This window comes from Podarcis erhardii (genome assembly GCF_964252035.2).
Source record: "Podarcis erhardii genome assembly, chromosome: 7".
NCBI lineage: Eukaryota > Metazoa > Chordata > Lepidosauria > Squamata > Lacertidae > Podarcis > Podarcis erhardii.
The window spans coordinates 53,120,377-53,142,028 of NC_138511.1; the positions used below are offsets into that span (position 1 = coordinate 53,120,377).

Sequence of the window (21,652 nt, forward strand, 5' to 3'; positions counted from 1 at the left end):
CCCAAAATAAAATAAAATAAAACCTTTTGTGGCGCCTGCACTGGCGATAAAGAGAAACGGGACCTCGGAGGCGGCGAGCGAGAGGCGCAGGAAAAAAGAGAGCAGAAAAAGCCGGTCTCCTTCCGCCGCCGCCGCCTCGTCCCACCCGCTGCCTCTGAGGTGAATCCCAGAGGCACCGCCATCCCCACCCCCAGCAGCACCTCGAGGACGCCCAGCCCACCTTGGCTCTTCGCTCCCTTTTAAGCCTCGCTTCTCCTCCTCCTCCTCCTCGCTCACCTCACGCCCCGCCGAGCCGGAGGGATGCTCAGGCGAGAACGCCAGCCAGAAAGCCGGGCAGCCTGCCTGCCTGCCTGCCTGCTGCCGCCTCCCGCTCAGGCGACCTCTAGCCGAGCAGCTTCCTCCGCCTCTCGCCTTGTTTTGTTTTCCCTCAGCGAGGGCGGTGAAGGAGCTGGGCTGCCGGCCCAAGGCCCCGCCCCGCCGCGGCTGAGGCGCTCGCCCGAAGAAGGCCCCCCTGGTGGTGGTGCTGGTGGTAGCAGCAGCAGCAGCAGCGCAGGCGGCGGCCTGGACGGGGCTCCTCCCACCGCCGACGCCCTCTGGCGTCTTCTTAGCTTCTCGCAGGCTCTCCTCAGAAAGGCCCGGCGGGCTATGTTGGTTTCTCAGGTCGAAAAAGCAAGACCACGAGAGAGAAAGAGTTGAAGAAGGGGAGCAAGGCGGCGGCGGGGGGCGGGTAGGGGGCGTTTACATATACACAAGAAAAGGTGAAAAGATTTGGCACAAACCCCATGGGGCCAGCAGGGTTTATTCCTAATAAAACGTGGGAGGAAAGTTATAAGGCAGTCAAACAGATGGGCACGCCCCAAACTACAGGAGGAACAGCGCATTTGTAGTGAGGTCAAACAAATTATTACGATTATTCTTCAAAACTATATTACATAGAATTGTAGAGTGACCAGCAGTCACCTAGTCCAAGAATCTCAGCTAAAGCATCCCGTGCCATTTGGATTTATTACAATTTATTATGGACATTTTCTGCAGGCAACGTGCAGGATTCCCTTTCCTCTATTTTATCCTCACAACTGCCCTGTGTGAGGTATGTTAGGCTGAGACATGGTGACTGACTCAGCATGTTAAAAAAAGAAGGGGGGACTGATTATATGGGAGGCAGCACATTGCAGAGGAGCATGGATTTTCATTGTAAAGAAAAGTGTTTAAAAAGCATGTGTTTGGGAGAGAACTTAGTTCTACACCAGCTGCATAGGAAGCTTAAGTTGACAGTTCCATTCTTAAGTAAAAGAATATTTATTTTTAACATTAAGGGTTTCAAATTTTGTAAGCAATATTCTTTCTCTCCCTTTAATACATGTATCTCTTCTTCATTTACTCCATCTCCTGAGCCTCAGACTGACAAATCAATTAAAGCTTAAGGCTGCCATCCTAGGCACACTTATCTGGAAGTAGGTCCCATTGAATGCAATGGTATTTACTTCTGAATAAACTTGGATGGGACTGCAGTCAATGTATGTAAAACGGCCACCCCAGGCAGTCAATAAATATAAACAATACAATAATAAATCAATAATATAATGAACACGGTGAGCATTCACAATGTAATAACAACAAAATGCACTGTGTGAATATTAAAAAGAAAAACAAGTTATCCTCATCAGCATCCCTTCCCCAAGAAGCTGACAATCTAAAATTCATCACAGGAAACAACAAAGTAAGAGCAGGGGCAAACAGAAAAGTAGTAAGCAGTTTACTACATGTCTCTAAGCTTAGCTACACACAATAGGACAAGAGAACAGGTTTGGGGACACCCTTGGCAACATGCCTTCAGTGGCACTGCCTTTCTGAGTGGCTCAGAGCCAGCCCTGCCATTAGAAAGAGTGAGGCCTGGAGTAGCACAGTGCAGGGTCACCCAAGGTGGTAAGGTCAAAGGGAAGGAGCTAGACAAAGAATGATCCAAGAAGTCCTCAAGGGCAGAACAGGTGGATGATAGCAAGAGGTATGTTACAATGGCTGTGAAGGCGGATGAAGGCTGCAGCAGATAAGAATCTACCAGTCGTCGTGACTTCTCATGCCATCGGGACAGAGCCTTACTGCGAAGATTGTGTGTTGGTCAGCGTGCACTGACCACACACATAAAACAATTTCATGCACAGACATCTTCCAAAAACCCATCCCAAACCCAAACCCCAAAAGTCCCATGGCAATCAGCAAATGGTAATGGGGGCAGGATCATGAAATCTGGAAGCCCCTAATCATGAACCAGCACATGGGCGTTGGATACAGATTCAGTCATTCTGACTCAAGGAACAAGGCAGTTGAGCAGCTCGGCAGCTGTATCCATGACTAAGCAGCCCTTTTCAGGATTCATTCTGCTCACCCCGAAAAGGGGGAGGGGCTAGAAAAGGTGCCCTACGCAAGGGAGAAACATGCTAAGAGGAAGGCACGCTTGGCAAATTCACACAGTGATCAACTCCTGCCCGGAAACCAATGTCCCCACTGTGGAAGGACATGTGGATCCAGAACTGGCCTCCACAGTGTGGGAATATTCAGGGATGCAGGAGAGGATATATTATCTGATAATAGCCTTTCCAACGTGTGTTAATAAGTTCACAATTTAGCAGAGTAACATTCCCCTTTTTAAACTTGCAGCAGATGCGTTTGCTCAGGCTTGCTAAAGCCTCTATAATAACTGTTCTGGTATTTCCCCCTTATTCCCTCATAAAACATAAGACACAACACAGTCTTCTATAAAAGTATAAAAAGAGTTTACTCACACATCATTCTGTTCACTATAGGATCCCAGAAGGCAGACTTAGCTTGGAAAAGTTACCGGTACATACATCTGGAAACTATCTCATAAGAAGACAGTCCCTTTTGTCGTCTCTTGGCTGGAAGAGCATCTTTGGCCAAGAGAGCATCTTTGGCTAAGCAGATGTTGTTTCTTCAATGCATGTAGTCAAAAAGAGAGAGATGGCTGCCCTGCCCTGTGCTTTTGTCATTACCTGCACAGATGAGGCCACGCCCACCTCTAGTCACATGCAGAGGAAGTCTGTCCCAGCCCAGAAGGAAACAGGAAGTTTACCTGCTGGCTGGACAAACATTCCTCTCCATGTGTAAACATGTTCACTCTAGGAATGTTGTACTTGACTGCTCTTGTGTTTCACATCCCACACACAGACACTTAACGACTCATTGTTAAAACCGTGTTAATGGAAGACAATCTTACTTGGCTACAAGTGATCGCCAAAGAAGAAGAAGATGACTTAACCCTACCTGCAATCCCTAAGCTAGTCTACTGCCCTCAGGTGCCATGGAAGACACTGCCTCATCGCTAGCATTGAAAGCACTTGGTTTCTGAACAAAGAATGGGGTGCCATCTTGCCCTTTGCCAAGCCCAGGCAGCAAGCTATCTTGGTCAGCATCTAAAACACACTTGTTCTGTTTTAAGCAACAGGAGACAAGGCTTCAGTGGCACCATGGACAGTTCCCTGTGCATTTCAGACTGGAGATTCCTTTAAAGCAAAACTTAGATGTTGTTTCAGCAGTAGTCATCCTCCTTTTATGCTGAATTTTTGTTTTAATGATACTGTTTGCTTTTATGTTGCAGACTGCTAAGAGATTTATATATATATATATAATGCTTTATACATACTTATAAATAAAAAAACCATGATTTACAAATATGTGTTAAGTGGTTTTAACAAATGATTTTTATTGGTGTTTCAATTATCTCATTTTTACCTTTTTTACTTTATATTCTATTGTTTTACTATAATTTATTATACTTTATTGGATTTGTATTATGGGCATTGAGCACTAATTGGTGGAAAGCTAGGGTACAAAGTTAGCAAATAAATGAGCAGGAATCAACATCCCAACTACAGTAGTCCTAGGGTGGGGTACATTTAAATATTAATGGGTGGGGTAAAATTAAATATTAAATACTGTAATGTTAAAACATCACTTAAAACTGTAGTTAAAATGCAGTGATTACTACAGTCCAGAACAAGATGGAAGGGGAAAAAGAAAATCAAACCAGATTTTGACATCCTTGGTTCAAATCTTCCAAAGCAGTTTAAAAATTAACTATTGCATTATCAAAGGAGGGAGAACAGTCAAAAGAGATCCTCTTTCACGATATATGTCAGAACCATAAGCAGGCAATTCCAACAAACATGGTTATCTTGTGCACAGTTTAAACGCAACTGGGAGTGACATTCCATTGTAAAGAAAAATGACCTATGCAAAGGAGAAGGCCCATTCATCCCAAAATGACATCTTAAGGCAAATAAAGTAATAATCTTTACCCAAATAAGCAACAATAAAGCTGGGCAGGTTTATATCCACAATAAAGAGCTTTCCAAGTTAGAGAAAAAAACTGTTTAAAGAAAAAACTGTTCAGAGGAGGTAAAAGGAACCGAAGAAGCAGAGAAGTATGCTTGCTATGAACAAAATATATTTTGTTTATATTGTACATTTCCTGAAGCCTGTTTTTAAAGAAAGGGGCACTGTCAACCTTTAAATCTAGTTTAATATTCTGCAGTGATGAAAAAGTTACAGAAGAGTAGACTATTAGATCATTACAGCATTGAAGACAACAGGGAGTATTTGGGCAACTTTAGATACTAGTAGTTTATTGTGGAAGGAGTGTTTGTGCCTGTTTCCTACTCCTGTTCCTCTCCATGGTTTTACTTAACCATTGACTGTTGTATAAAATCCTTTGTAAGAGATTTAATAAACTCCCAGTTCTTTCAAAACAGCCTGACTCTCCTCTTCCATTTTGATTGTAGCCAAGATTAGTTCTACTCAGAGTTAACCCATTGAAATTAATGGGCACAATTAACTTAACTCCATTAATTTCATTGGGTCTACAGTAAAACCCCAGAGTTCCAATGATTAGTGATAATAGTCCATGCCCTGAGAGTTAAAATCAAAGAGACATGAGACAAAAGGAAAAGAGATTGGGAAGGAGAAAGAAAAAAACTAATTCAAGCACTAGCTCCTGAAATCCTCAAGTTTTTTTTTTTCTGGCAGGAAGTGAGACCCTCAGAGGATTTGGCTCTTGCAGTGCTTTGCTTTGCAGTGCACACTGGCAAACATCTGAACTCTCACCACCGACCCTGCCTGCTTGCTTGCTACCTGCTTAACCCACACAGCCAGTTAGTCAGGGTGACAGGGAGGGCAAATAGCACTGCTGCCAGGATACCATGACTTATTTATTTTTAAGGAAAAGGAAGTAGTGGGAAGGAGAAAAGCTTAGTGGCCAGACTGTGAGGCAGACCAGAATGCATCTCATCTGTGGCCCCCTCAAACCAGCGTAGGCACCCAAATGTTGCAGTTACGCATAGTTGCCACAAGCTACAGGTTAGTTTGTTCTCAGGCAGCTCCAGTTGTATCCTATTGCCTAATGGCAGGTCAAGCAAGTTTGTCAGGTTGTGGGAAAGATTCTGAAAATGATTAACGGTAAGTAGGAAAAGTGCGGGTTTGCAGTGAAGTGGTTGGTTCCTTGGTGTGTTCAGATGCTTTTCCTTGCCCCAAAGGGCTGGGCAACATCATTGCCTGGGGTGGGTGACATTTTCAGGTCCAGCCAGTTGGCACCAGGTCTGCTGGGGCTGTGGCAACTGGGTCCTTATGTGGGGTGCAGTGCCAGCTAATAGGGTTGTTTAAGTTATTGGTTATTTCCTACCTCATTTTTTAAAAATAAAAATAAAAACCTTCTTTTAAGGTGTGTCGAAGCCAGACTGATTTTGTTGAACTTGTTGGTTTCCTCACCCCTGAACCAATTCACACACCACACGGCTATCACATGTTAGTGACTGTGCTGTATGCCAGCCACTCCTTCAACCTGGGGAATTGCACTTGTCCTGTCAGCCAACCCTCGGGGCTGTGGCTGCTGTTGCTGAATGTCAGGTTGGCTCTCCTTCACCCATGACCTGATTGTGAATGAGGAGGCCAATCTGGTCTGTATCACTGCAACCTAGGTGGGTGAGACCCCCCCCCCCCCGGCCACAGGCAGGGAAGGATGGAGAGCCAGGGACAGGACCCAGCAGGACATGCCTGGATGGAATGGGCATCCCTGTGGAAGCCGATGCCTGCATGGCCACAGCCCCCTGCCCCCCCATGCTACACCCCTCATGCAAGTTGAGGTTCCTCATCCCTGTCGAAAAGTCATGTGTGAACATGACCTATGTAGAATAATCTCACAAAGATGTGGTGTGCTTGAAGATTGGCATGACTTGTTGGCTTATCCCAACTGCTCCCATTGAACTTTACGCAATCCAGGCAGCTGAATAAATATTTGGCACTTCCTAAGATTTGGCACCACAAGGAGAAAGAGCCAATTGCTTCACTATGCCTGAGGCTGGCTTCACCACAAATCCCTGAAGAGATTGTTGTTGCTGCAACAAATGTTTGTAACAGTGAAACGAACCTCAGCATTGGAAGAGACTTAACCGGATTATAACATGGTTGTGGGGTTTTTTTTATATAGCAACCTACTTTCTCAAAAGCCTCAAAAGGTGTTAAAACTCAGTTGATGTAACTTTCGGCACTGTGGCATGTTCCTGTTGGGTAGGAAAGTGTGTTTGATACCCTCACTTCTCAAATCAGTGGCAGTGCGGTCTCTCAATGCTGCATTAATAGCTGTTTATGAGTAAGGAACTTTATGGAAATGAATGATACGTTTGTAACCCAAGGTAACTGATAGACAGTGTCATCTTCCAGCCTGAACTGCTACTCAGGGTAACAAAGGTGTCCCTTTTTGTATTGCTCACTATGGAATAATGGTGGCAAAGTCATGTAGATGAGATGTAAGTTAATGGACAAGCATATGCTTTGTATAATAATAATAATAATAATAATAATAATAATAATAATAATAAATTTATTTATACCCCGCCATCTGGCTGTTTTCCCCAGCCACTCTGGGCGGCTCCCAAAATAATAATAATAATAATAATAATAATAATAATAATAATAATAGCAATAAAACATCGCACATTAAAACTTCCCCAAACAGGGTTGCCTTCAGATGTCTTCTAAAAGTCAGATAGTTGTTTATTTCCTTGACATATGAAGGGAGGGCGTTCCACAGGGTGGGCGCCACTACCAAAAAGGCCCTCTGCCTGGTTGGCTCTACCATTAGGTAAAGAGAGGCAGTGGATGTTGTGGGGGGCAGGGAGCAGTGGTAGATAGAGCTGAATGTGCTATGTGCCCTGTCCTGTGTCCCTTAAACTGGTGCAGTGGAGGATGATGCCCATTACAATAGCTGGAATTAAGATTGAATTCCCAATCACATCCCAAGAGGGGCTGGCTTCCCCCATAAGGGCAGCATTGGATTTAAAGGACAACAAAATGCCACCCTCAGTGTCTCTTTGTTCCCATCTGTCATCCTCAGCTCACTTGGAGTTCTGCCCCTCCGTCTCCTTCTTGTTTGCTAACCAACTCCAAGGACCTCCCCTCCAGCCTATGTCATTCAAAGCTGAAATGCTAAGCCTGGCCTTTGCCTCTGCCCAACAGCATCCAGCAAAGAAGAGGCATGTATTCGGCCAAAGCAGGAAATCTATTGTAAGTTGGACCTCGCTTACAAGGAAGATTCAGAACACAAACCACACTCAGGCTCACTTTTAACAACAAGCAATTCCACCTGTAACAGTCTGCCATATCTCTGCAGTGCAGGAGGCTGCCACACTTTCCATGGTTCAGTTATTGCCTCTGCCATGAATTGGCTTGATGGTGTCAGGTGAGGCTACTCTTCTCAGCCTCATCTTCTCCGCCTGCAATATGGAGATAATAAAATTGATCTACCTTACATGGAGTGCTCTCAGGATTCCAACAAGATAATGCAAACTGTGCATTAAACTTCCAAAAGCTTTTTAAAAATATGCGACATAAATGCTTAATTTATGTGCAGTGACACTTTGGTGGGAGATGTTCAGGCCCTTACTCAGCTGAATGCAGTGAAGGGCTCTTGTTCAGCAACATCTGGAAGGCCAAAGTTTCCCCACACCTGGTCTAAAACTATCAGACTGCACCACTGTTCCTGTCCAGATGGAACCAAGCCCAGCTCACGGTCATCCCTTGCTACCTTTGCCTGTCTCTCAACTGGGTGAAAGTACATTCACCTGTTCACTGTCTGCATGGCAGATGGAGCACAACAGAGTACACAGGCTGAATTTCCACTTCAACATAATGTGTCAGACTCAAGCAAGTGTTTCATTGACCTTGTGGTCTTAACCTAAAACTGGAGAGCAGGTCTATTTGTGACAAAGTAGAACTATATATTTTGATCAGAAGTTGTGTAGCTAACAGATGTTCTGCTCTAAGGGATTTGAACAAGTTGGTGCAACAGCAGAAGCAGTAATTGGTTTGGGCCTTGTGGCTGTGTCCTCCTTTCTTTTCAGTGATCTCTGGAGGTTTTTATGCCCAAACAGAGCAATCTATGGGACTTCTGGTTTTGGCTGTTGACTTCAACAAGATGTGGACTGCACAAACAGATGTTTCATAACAAGCCATGGTGCCAGAGAACTGTTGGCAGCTGTTCATGCTACAGTACAGTGGATCCCCCCCCAACAGAGAGAGCAGGATTTTGTACTATACTTTCTTTAATATCCCTCTTTACAATCTTGCACATTATAATTAAAATCGCATGAGTGGTATATATACTTGAATACCAAGCAATACTGTACATTATGTGGCATTGGATGGAAGTGGTTACTCGAAGTGGTAGTCAGGGATAAAATCTGGGGGGGGGGGCAGGAATAATGGGGGAGAGCTGGGGGGGTCAAGTCCCTTCCCTGAATTTTCAGGGGTTTTTGGTGTGTGTTTTTAAAGAAGTTTATAGACTTATAGTTTATTTTATTTTATTTCCTATTTTATTTATAAGGAGATATGCAGGTAAGATCACTCCCTCTAATAGCAAATTCAGGTGGTTGAGTGGGGCCAGTGAGAGATAACAGGGCACACTTGGACAAATCACAAGGTTTGTAGAAGTACAAAACCCTAAAATGGGGAAAACACTTACGCAGTAGCTCAGTGAAGACTGAGCACACCCAATAGCTACAGACTCCTGTGTGTCAGGAAAGAAAAATGGAAAGATTGAGGGTTGGGTGAGGAGGAGAGACGGAGAGGAGGTTGCCCTGCTTGTGCTGCAGGATCCCTAAACAGGAGCACTCCAGCGAAGTGAGGATATACTACAACATTTTTTGTTGTGGGTCCCACTTGCTCTTCCCAACTGCTTACTATATCTTCAGTTGCTTACCTATATCTTCCTTCTAGCATACCATTTGGAGTGCAAAAACACTAGAAAAACCAAGAAGTCTGAAACCCTTATTTTAAAATCATGCAAAAATGTAAAAATGATTTTACTTGTCAAAATCAAAAAAAGTCTCAGGAGACTGCCTAGTTATATTCAATTCGATAGAGATGAAAAATATGATATTAAGAATAAGTTATCAAAAGAAATTAATAATTGATGGCAGACCAATCATCATTAAAGAGATACCAACCAGACTCCTACGCAAAAGAGAAGGTTATAAACAGCTGGCAAGTGTCCTAAAAAAGAATGGCATACAATACAGATGGGAGTTCCCTGAAGGGATCTCCTTTTTTTACAAAGACAAAAGATTTAGGATTACTGAGACCCAAGAAGTGAAGAAATTTTTGCGTAGATATGAGAAAGACCTTGGAAAAGTAGAGGAGAGATACAAAGGAAGAAATGGAGATCCAGAGGAGAGAAGAAGGAAAAAAGAGAAAGGAAAAGAACAAGAAGATAAAGGAAGGGAAGAAGAAGAAGAAGAAGACGAAGAAGAAGAGGAAGAGGTAGCAAGGGAAGAGGAAGAAGAAGAAGAGGAAGAGGATACAGAAAACAAAACCACTCAAATTTAAATTATTAGTAGTTTGTATACTGGAAAGTAGTAATAATAATGAATTTGAAAGTTTTGTCGTGGAATGTGAACGGTTTGAATGAAAAAACCAAAAGGAATAAAATTTTGAATGTTTTGAAATGAAAGAATCTTGATTTAATTTGCATACAGGAGACACATGTAACTAAAAAGCATAAACATATTCTGATAAATAAAAAGCTGGGGGTCGAGTTTATAAACTCTATTGCGAAAAAGAAAAGAGGGGTAGCGATATACGTCAAAGAAAAATGGGAACCCAAAGTGATCTGTAAAGATGATGAAGGAAGGATTTTGGGGGTACAAATTAACTCCCAGGGTGAAAAACTTAATGTGATAAACATATATGCCCCGAACCTGAATAAACTGAAAATTTTTAGGAAACTGGAACAAATTTTACTGGAGTTAGAGTCTAACAAGACGATATTGGGAGATTTCAACTGAGTGCCAAAACCAGAAATAGATAGACAATCAGAAAAGAAAAAACGTAACCAAGGGAAACTGCCAAGATCCTTTAACAATTTGGAGGAAAAATTAGATTTAATAGACATCTGGAGATACAAACACCCAATAGAGAAGCAATTCACCTTCTTTTCAGAGCCACATAAGAGCTGGGGCAGAATTGATCAAATCTGGGTCTCAAGGGAACTCACATTAAGAACTATAAAGTGTGAAATCCAACCTAGAACCTTCTCTGATCATAATCCGATAGTTTTCAAAATAAAAGGCACATCACAGGGCGGGTTCAGATGGAGATTGAATGAATATTTATTGGAGAGTGAAGATGTTGTTGAAAAAGCCAAAGCCACCTTAAAAGATTATTTCAGCCTGAATCTTAATAAAGAAACAAGTATGGATATAGTCTGGGACACCAGCAAGGCGGTTTTAAGAGGGTTTTTTATTCAGCAAAACAGCTATAAGAGGAAAGTAAGAGAACAAAAGAAAGAGGAAATTCTTAGTCAGCTAAGAGAATGTGAGAAAATATTAACAACAAATCCGAAAGATGAACAAAACATACAAATAATAAAAATGCTACAAACACAGTATTCAATGTTAACAAGTCAAGAAATTGAATGGAAAATTAAGTTAATGAAACAAAAATATTTTGAGTCAGCTAATAAAACAGGTAAATTATTAGCTTGGCAATTGCGAAGAAGGCAAAAACAAAACAAGATAAACAAGATAAAAATAGAGGAGCAATTGATAGAAGATCCAAAAGAAATAAAGAAAAATTTCCTCAAATTTTATGAGAAGTTGTATAAAAAGGAAGACGAAGAGATAACCCGAATAGAAAAATATTTAAAAGATTACAGTGGGAAGACTATAACAGAGGAAGAAAGAATTCAATTAAATAACCCCATAAAGGCAGAAGAGATCCAAGAAGCGATAAGGAAGATGAAACCAGGGAAAGCCCCAGGACCGCTAAATATTATAAAGTACTGGAAAACCAACTAATGCCAGTGCTATGTGATATCATGAACAACATATTAAGAGGAGGAAGGGCACCAGAGACACGGAAGCAGGCTCACATTACGATGATCCCTAAACCGGATACGGATAAATTAAATATTAAAAACTACAGACCCATATCACTATTAAATAACGATTATAAAATCTTCGCGGAGGTGATGGCAAGCAGACTTAAAAAATGTCTAGTAAATCTAATACATAAGGATCAAGCAGGATTCCTTCCAAATAGGTTACTTAAAGATAATGTAAGGCATACCATAAACATCATTGAATATTTGGAATGTAAGAATGAAGTACCTGCGGCGCTGATTTTCATCACTGCCGAGAAGGCATTCGACAATGTTTCATGGCAGTTCCTATTAAAAAGTATGGAGAAAGCAGGGCTAGAGGGCGAGTTTATGGAAGGAATAAAAGCAATTTATTCGAACCAATCTGCTAAACTGATTATAAACAATAATCTAACAAATTCATTTAAAATTGAAAAAGGAACAAGACAGGGATGCCCTCTATCCCCACTTTTATTCATTATGGTACTAGAGGTAATCACGTATAAAATAAGAGTAACACCAGAGATTTGAGGCATTAAAATAGGAGCAAAAGAATACAAACTAAAAGCGTACGCAGACAATCTGATGTTATCCCTAGAAAATCCGCAAGAAAGTGTTAGTAAGGCCTTGGAGATGTTAGAAGAATTTGGCAAGCTATCCAGTTTTAAATTAAATAAACTAAAGACAAAAATGTTGACTAAAAATTTGGGAAAAGATGAAAGAGAAAAATTGGAGATACAGAATGGAATCAAGGTGGCAAAAAAAAAAAAGTATTTGGGAATTTGGCTAACTACAAAAAACATAAATTTAATTCAGGATAACTATCTTACAACATGGAAGGAGATTAAAAAAGATCTAGATACAAGGAAGAGAGTGAAACTTTCGTGGACGGGAAGGATGGCGGCAATAAAAATGAACGTACTCCCAAGAATGTTATTTTTGTTCCAAAATATCCCAGTGATTAGAGGCTCCAAAATGTTTACAGATTGGCAAAAAACTCTTTCGAAATTTATATGGCACGGGAATAGTCTGAGAATTAGATTTAAATTACTTACAGATCGGAAAGAAAGAGGGGGATTCTCGGTACCTAATCTGAAATTATACTTCGAGGCCTCCTGCCTCTGTTGGATCAAAGATTGGATTAATTTGGAAAACACTGATCTGCTAGACCTAGAAGGCTTCAACAACAGATTCGGTTGGCACGCCTATTTGTGGCTAAATAAAGAAAAGGTACACAAAGGTTTTTCAAACCATATTATTAGAGGGCCACTATATGAAGTTTGGGAGAAAAACAAAAAACTTTTAGAATGGAAAACACCCTGGTGGTTATCGCCAATCGACATTTTAACTACTAAAAAAGCAAATATGGAAGGAGAAAGATTGACCTATGAAGACCTACTGATAAGATCAGAAAGCGGATGGAAGATGAGAACATATGAGGAGTTGAAAGACAAATTAACAGGCTGGCTGCAATTCCATCAAATAAATGCAGCATGGAAGGAAGATAAAAAAGTAGGGATAAATGAGAAAAAAATCTAAATTTCAGATAGAAATAATTGAAGGTAAATCCAAGTTATTATCCAAAATGTATAACATACTATTAGAATGGGACACCAAAGATGAAGAAATAAAGGAGGTCATGACAAAATGGGCAATGGATTTGGGACACAATATAGAATATGATAAGTGGTTGAAATTATGGACTAGTGGAATGAAATTTATGGCATGTGTCACACTCAGAGAAAATTTGGAAAAGATGATGTATAGGTGGTACATCACACCGGCAAAATTAGGGGAAATGTATAAAACAGAAAATAAGGCCTGCTGGAAGTGTAAAATCAAAGAAGGCAATTTCTACCATATGTGGTGGACATGCGAAGAAATGAAGAAATTCTGGGAACTTATTTATAATGAGTTAAAAAAAATATTTAAATACACTTTCCCCAAAAGACCAGAGGCCTTCCTATTAGGAATAATTGGGGATGAAATTTAAAAAGAAAATATTATTCCAGTATGCTACAGTTGCGGCTAGAATATTAATTGCACAAAATTGGAAAAGTCCAAACACCCCAGCGATCAGAGATTGGCAAATAAAATTATTTGAATTTGTTGAATTAGCAAAAATGACACAAAAAATCAGAAACCAAAAAAATACAAAGTTTATTAGTGACTGGAATAAATTTATGGTATACATTGAAGGGAATTATAGAAACTTAAAAACTATAGCAGGTTTGATATAGATCTTACGATGCGTAAACCATTAACAATTAACAGCTGCAGGAAAAAGAAAGTATTTTTATTAAGAAGCCCGAAATCGGGAGGGAAGGAGGTCAATAGGTGTGTAGAGGAAAGATTTAAATATTTAAAGATATAAAGATTTAAGTAAGAAGACAAAGAACTGTAACAGAAACTGATGTTACTTCTGTGTTATGTTTGGATATCTCTTCTGAAATTGTTGATTTATTTTTTCTTTTGGTTATTTAAGTGAAACTCAATAAAAAGAAATGGGGGGAAAAAACAAAATGTAAAAATGTATCTTACTAATATTTAAATACATTTAATTTACTTAAATGATATATTCTGCATTTGCGTTCTGGTTGTTCAGTGGCAATTCCCAGCCTCCTTAGCTCCCCTTACTACATAGTTGTGGCCTTTGGAGGAAGAGGAGCAATTTTGAATCTGGAATATGAAAGCAGTTAAAAAAGAAAACCCTTCCCTGCTACCTGACTGCCCATTACCCCCCCCCAAAAGAAAAACCAAGGGGAAGTTTCATGGATGCCTGCCCTTCAGTTCCAAGCCCTTAAAGTTAGTGACAAATTGTTATAGGACTAAGAGCAGAGCATGTCAGCTGTATTTGCCTCTTGTAATTCTAGATCCTGCTTGTGTTTGTTCAGAGGTTCTCATTCATAGCAGCCACTCCCAACATCCCTACCTCTAGTAGAAGATGCCTCCATGATTATGCAATTTGTGTAAGTGTGTTAAAAATCTCTCCTTCCTTTGCTTAGCGGGAAATGACCACCCATTCATTTCATGTTCATGCAAAAGGCAAAGAGTGGGCAAAGTGTTTCTTGCAGCAGCTTGAGAAGTTCCGTCTCAACAGAAACATGTAGGTTATGGTTTTGGCACTAGTGTGATGATGCCTAGTTGTCCTGAGGGAATTTAGAAGCAGAACATTAAACTGGGGCAAATTGTTGAGCAAGAGGAAAGATATTATGCATCCTTTCTTCCATATAGCACTGATCCAGCGATAGTGGGTGCTCTGATGCACATGTAGAGCTCCCCCTGCCTGTAAGTAGGACGGCTCATTTTTGCATCCATTCTAACACATAGCATTGATCCCACAGTACTTTGCCGCTTTGGGGACACTAATCTATCTAGGGAGCTCCCTATGTCTGCAAATAGGATTGCGGATTTAGGCATCCATTTATGCACAAGAGCCTGCTGGATCTGACCCATCTAGTCCAGCATCCTGTTCTCACAGTGGCCAACCAGATGCCTGTAGGAAACCGGCAAGCTGGACACGAGCGCAGGAACTCTCTCTCTCTTCCTGTGCTTCCCAGCAACTGGTATTCAGAAGCATTGCTGCTTTCAGCGGTGGAGGCAGAGCACAGCTATTGTAGCTAGTAGTGACTGATAGCTCTCTCCTCCATGAATTTGTCTAATCTTCTTTAAAAGCCACTCAAGTTGGTGGCCACTGCTGCCCCCTGTGGAAGTGAGTTCCATAGTTTAACTGAGCACTGTGTCTGTTACAGCATCGGTCTAGCAATAACTTGCCAGCTGGGTGCTCTGACGTTTTATGTGCCGCTTCCAATGCCTGCAAGTAGGATTGCTTAAAGTTTCTAGTACAGAGCCTCTGATTCAATGCAGCTGGTGAGAATTTTTGCCAAGTGGTGCCAATACAGTGGTACCTCAGGTTAAGAACTTAATTCATTCTGGAGGTCCGTTCTTAACCTGAAACTGTTCTTAACCTGAAGCACCACTTTAGCTAATGGGGCCTCCCGCTGCTGCTGCGCAATTTCTGTTCTCATCCTGAAGCAAAGTTCTTAACCCGAGGTACTATTTTTGGGTTAGCAGAGTCTGTAACCTGAAGTGTATGTAACCTGAGGTACCACTGTATTCACTTGCTGAATATTAAGGTTTGGGGCAGTTGTTAAAGGCAGGAGTCCCATTAGGGGGAAAAAAAGATGAAAAGACTGACACTTACATTTCAACAGAGCCAGCTAATCATTACACAGCTCTGCTGTTTCTTCCCTGGATCATTTGTAAGCAGGTCTCTGGAGTTGGGCTGCGCTTGGCTTGCCTCTGAAAAATTACAGCTGTTTTCAAATGTAAAGGAAAGGGGGGGGCGGGCATTCACAATTTCTTTCATTAGTCTGGAGAAGGGTCATAGCTCAGTGGCAGAGTTTCTGCTTTGCGTGCAGAAGGTCGCAGGTTCAATCCCCAGCACAGCCATGTGAAAAATGTTTATTAGGATTATTTGCTGATATTTAATTTTACATGTTTAGATGGCTGGCTCCCTGATCAGAACTGTTGAACCTGGGACGTTCTGTGCTGCGCTATGAATTATGTCCCCCGGCAACATATGTTTACTTCAACAATTATTGGGGGGGGGCACAGCTGGTAGCAGAGCAGATATTTTGCATGCAGAAGGTCCCAGATTCAACCCCTGCATCTCCAACAGGTTGGGACAGGAAAGGCTGAAATCCTGAAAGAAGAGTTGATAGACTTGGTATAAGGCAACTTCCTGTGTTGATGCATTTGCTGTGGAAAGTTGGTGTGTGTATTTTTTTTATGCTTTATTATTCATTTTCCATATATATAGTCATCTTCACTGTCATCAATCCAGTAAAAATATCACAGAAGATACATGCAATTTCAACTATGTGCTTTCCTTTATATTAAACATCTTGCTTTGATTTGTCATTATTAATTTATAAAAAATCTTTTTACGATTTCGATATCATTTTCCATCATATATATTATTTACAAAGGCAACTACCATGTTTAAGTTACAGCTATTTTTCAAATAGTTTTTGAAATTATCCCATTCTAGAATGAACTCTTGTCTGGGTTTATCTGATTATTTCCGAAAGGGAGGCTAATTCTGCATATTTTGTCAATTTGAGTAACCATTCCACTCTGGGTAAGGAGTTTGTCATTTTTCCAATATGTCGCAATGAGCACTCTTGCGGCTGCGGTTGCATATAAAAAGAATTTTCTTATACCCTTGGGGATGTCAATGCCTGTAATGCCCAGAAGAAAGGTGGTGTGTGTATTTTAACAACAATGTTCATGAAGATCTCATGTCACAATCTCTGCTGAAAAACTAAGCCTGTTGTTATTACTATTGTTATTCATTACATTTGTTGCTTGCTTCATAAAACGTTTGGAAGCAAATTACCTTTAAAGAAAGAGTTAAACTACAGTTTAAACAGCAGTTTTATCACATGTTTATTCAGTTAATGCATGATTTTAAATCATTCATGCTGCATGATGTTTATCTGCTTACACATATTTTTGTGGTCAAACAATAAGGCTTATTTATGAGTAGTTTCCTAACACAATCTTACATAAGATGGCCTCAATTTTAATTTTTATTTTTTTACAAAAGCCACAAGCCATCCATTAAAAGTTCAGAAGGTTTCCTCTCTCTGTCCACACATACGTATTTTTAAAAAGTAATCATCCCAAGTCAGGCTCCAATTTCACAAATCAAAGAATGGGTTCTAGTCACTTTTGTGCCAACCTGTTACCTTTCTTCACACTGGGCATAGCGACTCTCATTTATCCATGTGGGATCCTCTGGAAAGCTATTTTAATTCATCTTTGCGTGCATATTTTTACACGCTCAGCTACTGCTTGTTTCAAAAACTGCCTGATTTTTGTTAATAATAGCATATTGTACACCATTCTGGAATTTACCGAAAGGTAGTAGAGAGTAATTGTTTCAAATAATTTAAATAATTGTATATAAACCAGCCTATCTTTGGTAGCAGGTTGATCCAGGTGCCTACATATGCCTTCCTTCCTCACCATCCTCTGGGCCTCTGCACACGGCCAAGTACACAACATCCCCTGCTGATATCAGCAGACACAGCTGGCAACAGAATGCTAACAGTCTTCACACTGGCATGTTCAAAAGCATCACTTCAGAAGTTCTCCACATTCATGCCACCTAAATTTCAGGGGCAGGCACCAAAAATAATTTGTTCAAGAACACTTGAGCAAAATGCCTCACTGACTGCTTGAAAGCCTACCTCAAACTCCGCCATTAATGAAATTTTGTTTTAAATAAGGTGCCTGCTGTGGCGATGGCTTAGTTGTATTTAATTCTGCTCACTCTGGCAGCCTTTTCTCTCTGCTTCACAGGGGCAGCTCTGCCCTTAAATGCCCTTTCCTTTTTAAACATTATTTGCCAAGTTTCAGCAATCTGCTCTCAGACGACAGAAAAACAAGGGGTCCTGTGGTCTGTCCTCTTCGAGTAAGAGCAAGGAGCTCAAGAGCCAAAATTGACCAGCCACACCATCATTCCACCACTGGGTGACTGTATTAAAAGGATGCAGCTGCTACTGCTTCAGGCAGCGGGTGGCTTGACCTTTTCATCCAGCTCATGCTTCTTCTTTCAGAAGAGAACGTTCTCTGAGCAGAAGTCATGCTAGACTCTAATCCATGACGCAGGGTAACGATGGCGCAAAGGAACAAGGCCGCTGCAAATCATCAGTTCGCAGACTTTTTTCCTTTTTAACCAACTCTCCAAAATGCTGGGAGATAAATAATTTAATTTACTGTGTTTGCCTGGATGCTTCGCAGGAAAGGGCTGCACTTGCTGGCTGACAGAACAGCCACCACAGTCTGGGCTGCCTTCTCCCCAAGGCCAAGGCAAGTGTCGAGCAAAGCACGGGCCCGGCCAGTCAAGGTGGGGAACGAAGTGATCATTTCGTAGTCCGTCCTGGACAAGAGCTGCTGGGAACGCAGAATGTCTAGGAGGTGGTTCAAGCGCCCTTCCGTCATGCATCTCAAGATAGTTTCTCGCCCGCAGGCTAGGATAGAGCAGTTTCCCTCTTTGCAGTAAGGACCTGGGCCCACAGAAAAAAATATTTTTTTCATCAAATACAAAAGTAATAGCCAAGCCATTTGTAGCCCCACTAACACCCCCCACCTCCAAATGCTGTGGGAGGTTTCCTAACTAAACCTAATGGGCTATACTTTATTTACGACTCCTCTGCTCCCAACCAACGCCACTTCATACAACTCTGTGAAGTGGGTTAGGCTGAGAAGCAGTGACCAGCCCAAGGTGACCTTCCTTACTGAGTGAGGATTTCAATGCTGGGCTCAGGGGTTCTTGTTTGACACCCTAACCACTACACCACACTGGCTCCATACAGTTACAAAGCACAGTAAGTTAGTACCGTATTCCAAGTGGTGGTAGCGTATCTCCCCCGACCCCCAAAATGCAGCACCCCTTTCATTTTTAAATCTCACCTGTTACTGGGTTTTCAAGCCCATTGTTCCGAAGGTTGCTGTACGAAGGGCTGTCATCAGGTGCCTGCACTAGTCGCGGCAGCCGCGGTTGCCAGCCCTCTGACTCTTTGCAAAATGTGGAAGGACTTTTTACAAGTAGGCTTGAATTGGGAGTAAGGAAAGGGGAAGAGGAATGTGGAGGACTTGACTCTTTGCTGCCACAGAAGAGATGACCTACAGAAATACCAAATATATATAAATATATAGTGTGAGTTGTGAATCAGGGAGGGAATAATGGACAGTGCATAAGTTTTATGTACAGAAGCCACAAGATACTTTATTAACTGTTTGTTGCTGTGATGGGGCGACAGGGTGTGTGTGTGGGGGGGGATTCTGAGGCTGGTTCTCTCCCCACCCATGCTGGCTGTTTGGAATTAGGCTCAAGTGTACTGCAGGGGGGAGGACTTGGAAGAACAGAGGCATGGAGTGGGGTTGTTTCTGCTATATAGGTCGCAGAGAAAAATTGAGAAAGGAGGACAAAGAGAGAAGAAGAACAACACACTGTAGAGAATGCTGCAGTAGGTTTTTATTGGGCTTATTTGGTACCTAATAGGAAGCTGCCTTATTATCCAGTAGCTCAGTATTATCTATACTTGCAGAATTGAGTTTGCTGTTAGTATATGTGCTTTATATGGTCATGTGGAAGGACAAGGAACTACAAAGAATACCACTGCCCTGTTCCTAGACTACCACAAACGTTTTAGCCACCCCCTGGGCTTTTAAAAAAATATGTCTGCAGGTACTGCTAATGCATTTTCACCCATTTTCCCAGCAATAAGGAGTAGAAACTTGCCTTTTATTTATTTATTTATTTATTTATTTTTTAAAAAATAAAGCTGGTATTCTTAGGAAGTGAAATTATGCTATTAATACCAATCTTTGTGCTCCTCTGTGGAAAGTAACTCAGTTTAAGGTCCTCAGTGGCAATATATTTATTTTTTTGAGCTCTATAAGAAGAACATCATGACTTTGGTTCCCAAAACCATTTCTGTCATATTAATAGTGTGGAAGAAATGTTCCACTTCAGAATAAAAGCTGCTTTGCACATTTTCTATTCATACCCTTAAGATCTGTGACGCGTATGGAATGTCTGCAGATGCTTTGGGCAAGCTTTGGTGAGGTTTCCTGGATGCATTTTTTTCCCCCACATTTACAAAACATGAGCTTCTTTGCCTGTTTCCCAGGCACTTCCCTACTTGTCTTAAAAACAGAGCAGAAATCAGATGGGAAGTGACTCTAAGGTGACCTTCAAACTTTAGACTTGTTTGTTCAGACTTGTTTTGCATCCTGCTGAAATGTTGGGATCCTGTCAGGAAAACAGTGAGTGCAGTAGGACAAAGCCAGGCAGATTCCAGTTACACCTGGCTTTTGCCTGTGTATCTAGACCTTGATTGGGTTTGCTTATGCCAACAGACACTTCTCCTTTCTCAGATCAACAGAGCCAACTAAAGAGCAGATGTCAGTATTAGGAAGGATGTATTAGGCAGGTTGCAGCCATCCCTGTGAGTTACAGCTACATAGGAGGTGCTGCTTTAGTACTTGCTTTCCAGCCACCAGCCTGACCTGTGCTCTCAAATTGTTTTTGGAAATGCATCTAACTGCAAGTCTACCAATGGAGCTGCGAAGCAGAAGACATGCCCCCACCGCTACAGATGTAGCTCTCCAATTGTGCTTTGAATGCAGCTCTTTTGTTTGCCAAGGTGGACCAGGAGATCTGGGGTTCCTCCACACTGACATTTAATGTGGATAGGAAGCTTCCTGTATCTCCATTAATCCTCCATTGTCCATATGATGTTCCCTTTCAAATCACTGCTTTCCCACACTTTCCCCTCCCTCATCTGGATTTTCCCATACCAGGGATACTCCGAAAAGGAGAGAGACAAACAGGGATTTGAACAGGACAAGGTACAATTTATAGAACTTTGGAATAGTGAGGTGGTAGGGGTTAGTTATAACCCTTTCTTGGCAATTTTATAAGTTTTGTTTATGATTATTCTTCAGGCATACGTCTTCTTATTCTACTTGAATCTGAATCTTGGATCCTATTTCAACCTTTACTTCTTTTTTCCTTATTTTGCTTATGATTAAGCGCTAGATGGTGTTATAATACAAACTTCATTTGGTGTGTCTATATGCACATCTTACTATTTACTACGATTTGTTTGTTAAGGATATTGGTGATAATGTGTGCTTGATTTTAAAATGATAAGTGGGAAAAGGGCATGTTTCTTAAGAAATAAGATCCCTGCCCTGCTCCCATCAGCTCAGCTGGGTGCTGGGACTAATGCCCAGTGAGCGTCTCCCCTCCTGTAACAGGCATTGCACATCATGTGAATTAATTATGTAACAATATCAAAGAGTTGGACACCACAATTCGATTATTTTCCTTTTTCCTATTCCTTTTTTTAAAATCAAGGAATGGGAGTGGGGTTGATTCTGAGCAGGACTACAGCAAGAGTAAAGGGTTAAAGCCCCCTCTCCAGACTCTCTCACACATTGTGTTTTTTGTGTTGTATGTTATGAACTGTCCTGAGACCTGCAGTTATAAAGAGGTATATAAATTCTAAAAAAACAAATAAGAATAAACAAAATTTTAGTACCAATTTCTCCCGACACTATTCACATTTCTGTATGCAGTTTGGACTGATATAAACATTATTTTATTTTATTTTATTTTATTTTCTGGCAAGCCATTCCCTGTGACAT

General features: G+C 41.3%; 3 protein-coding genes across 9 annotated transcripts in view; 1 reads left to right on the plus strand and 2 right to left on the minus strand.

Moving 5' to 3' along the window:
- The window catches only part of SLC7A6 (solute carrier family 7 member 6), a 28,336-nt gene extending 27,738 nt beyond the window's left edge, over positions 1-598 (minus strand). For 2 of the 6 annotated variants that reach the window (XM_081871584.1, XM_081871585.1), the window contains exon 1: positions 277-595. The gene's annotated coding sequence lies outside the window, so the exon portion shown is untranslated. Of the gene's footprint in view, positions 1-23; positions 170-220 lie in introns of those variants that run through there. The other 4 variants (XM_081871589.1, XM_081871588.1, XM_081871586.1 and 1 more) reach the window with 4 other exon arrangements.
- Positions 1-21,652, plus strand: part of SMPD3 (sphingomyelin phosphodiesterase 3) — a 251,449-nt gene that overhangs the window by 201,653 nt on the left and 28,144 nt on the right. The window lies entirely within an intron of this gene.
- Positions 16,852-21,652, minus strand: part of LOC309347231 (receptor-interacting serine/threonine-protein kinase 2-like) — a 28,736-nt gene continuing 23,935 nt past the window's right edge. For both annotated transcript variants that reach the window (XM_081871579.1, XM_081871578.1), the window contains exons 12-13: positions 18,908-19,120; positions 16,852-18,501 (exon numbers count right to left, since the gene is read on the minus strand). In XM_081871579.1, the coding sequence (XP_081727705.1) occupies positions 18,203-18,501; positions 18,908-19,120 (512 nt within the window). In that variant the 3' untranslated portion in view covers positions 16,852-18,202. The remainder of the gene's footprint in view (positions 18,502-18,907; positions 19,121-21,652) is intronic.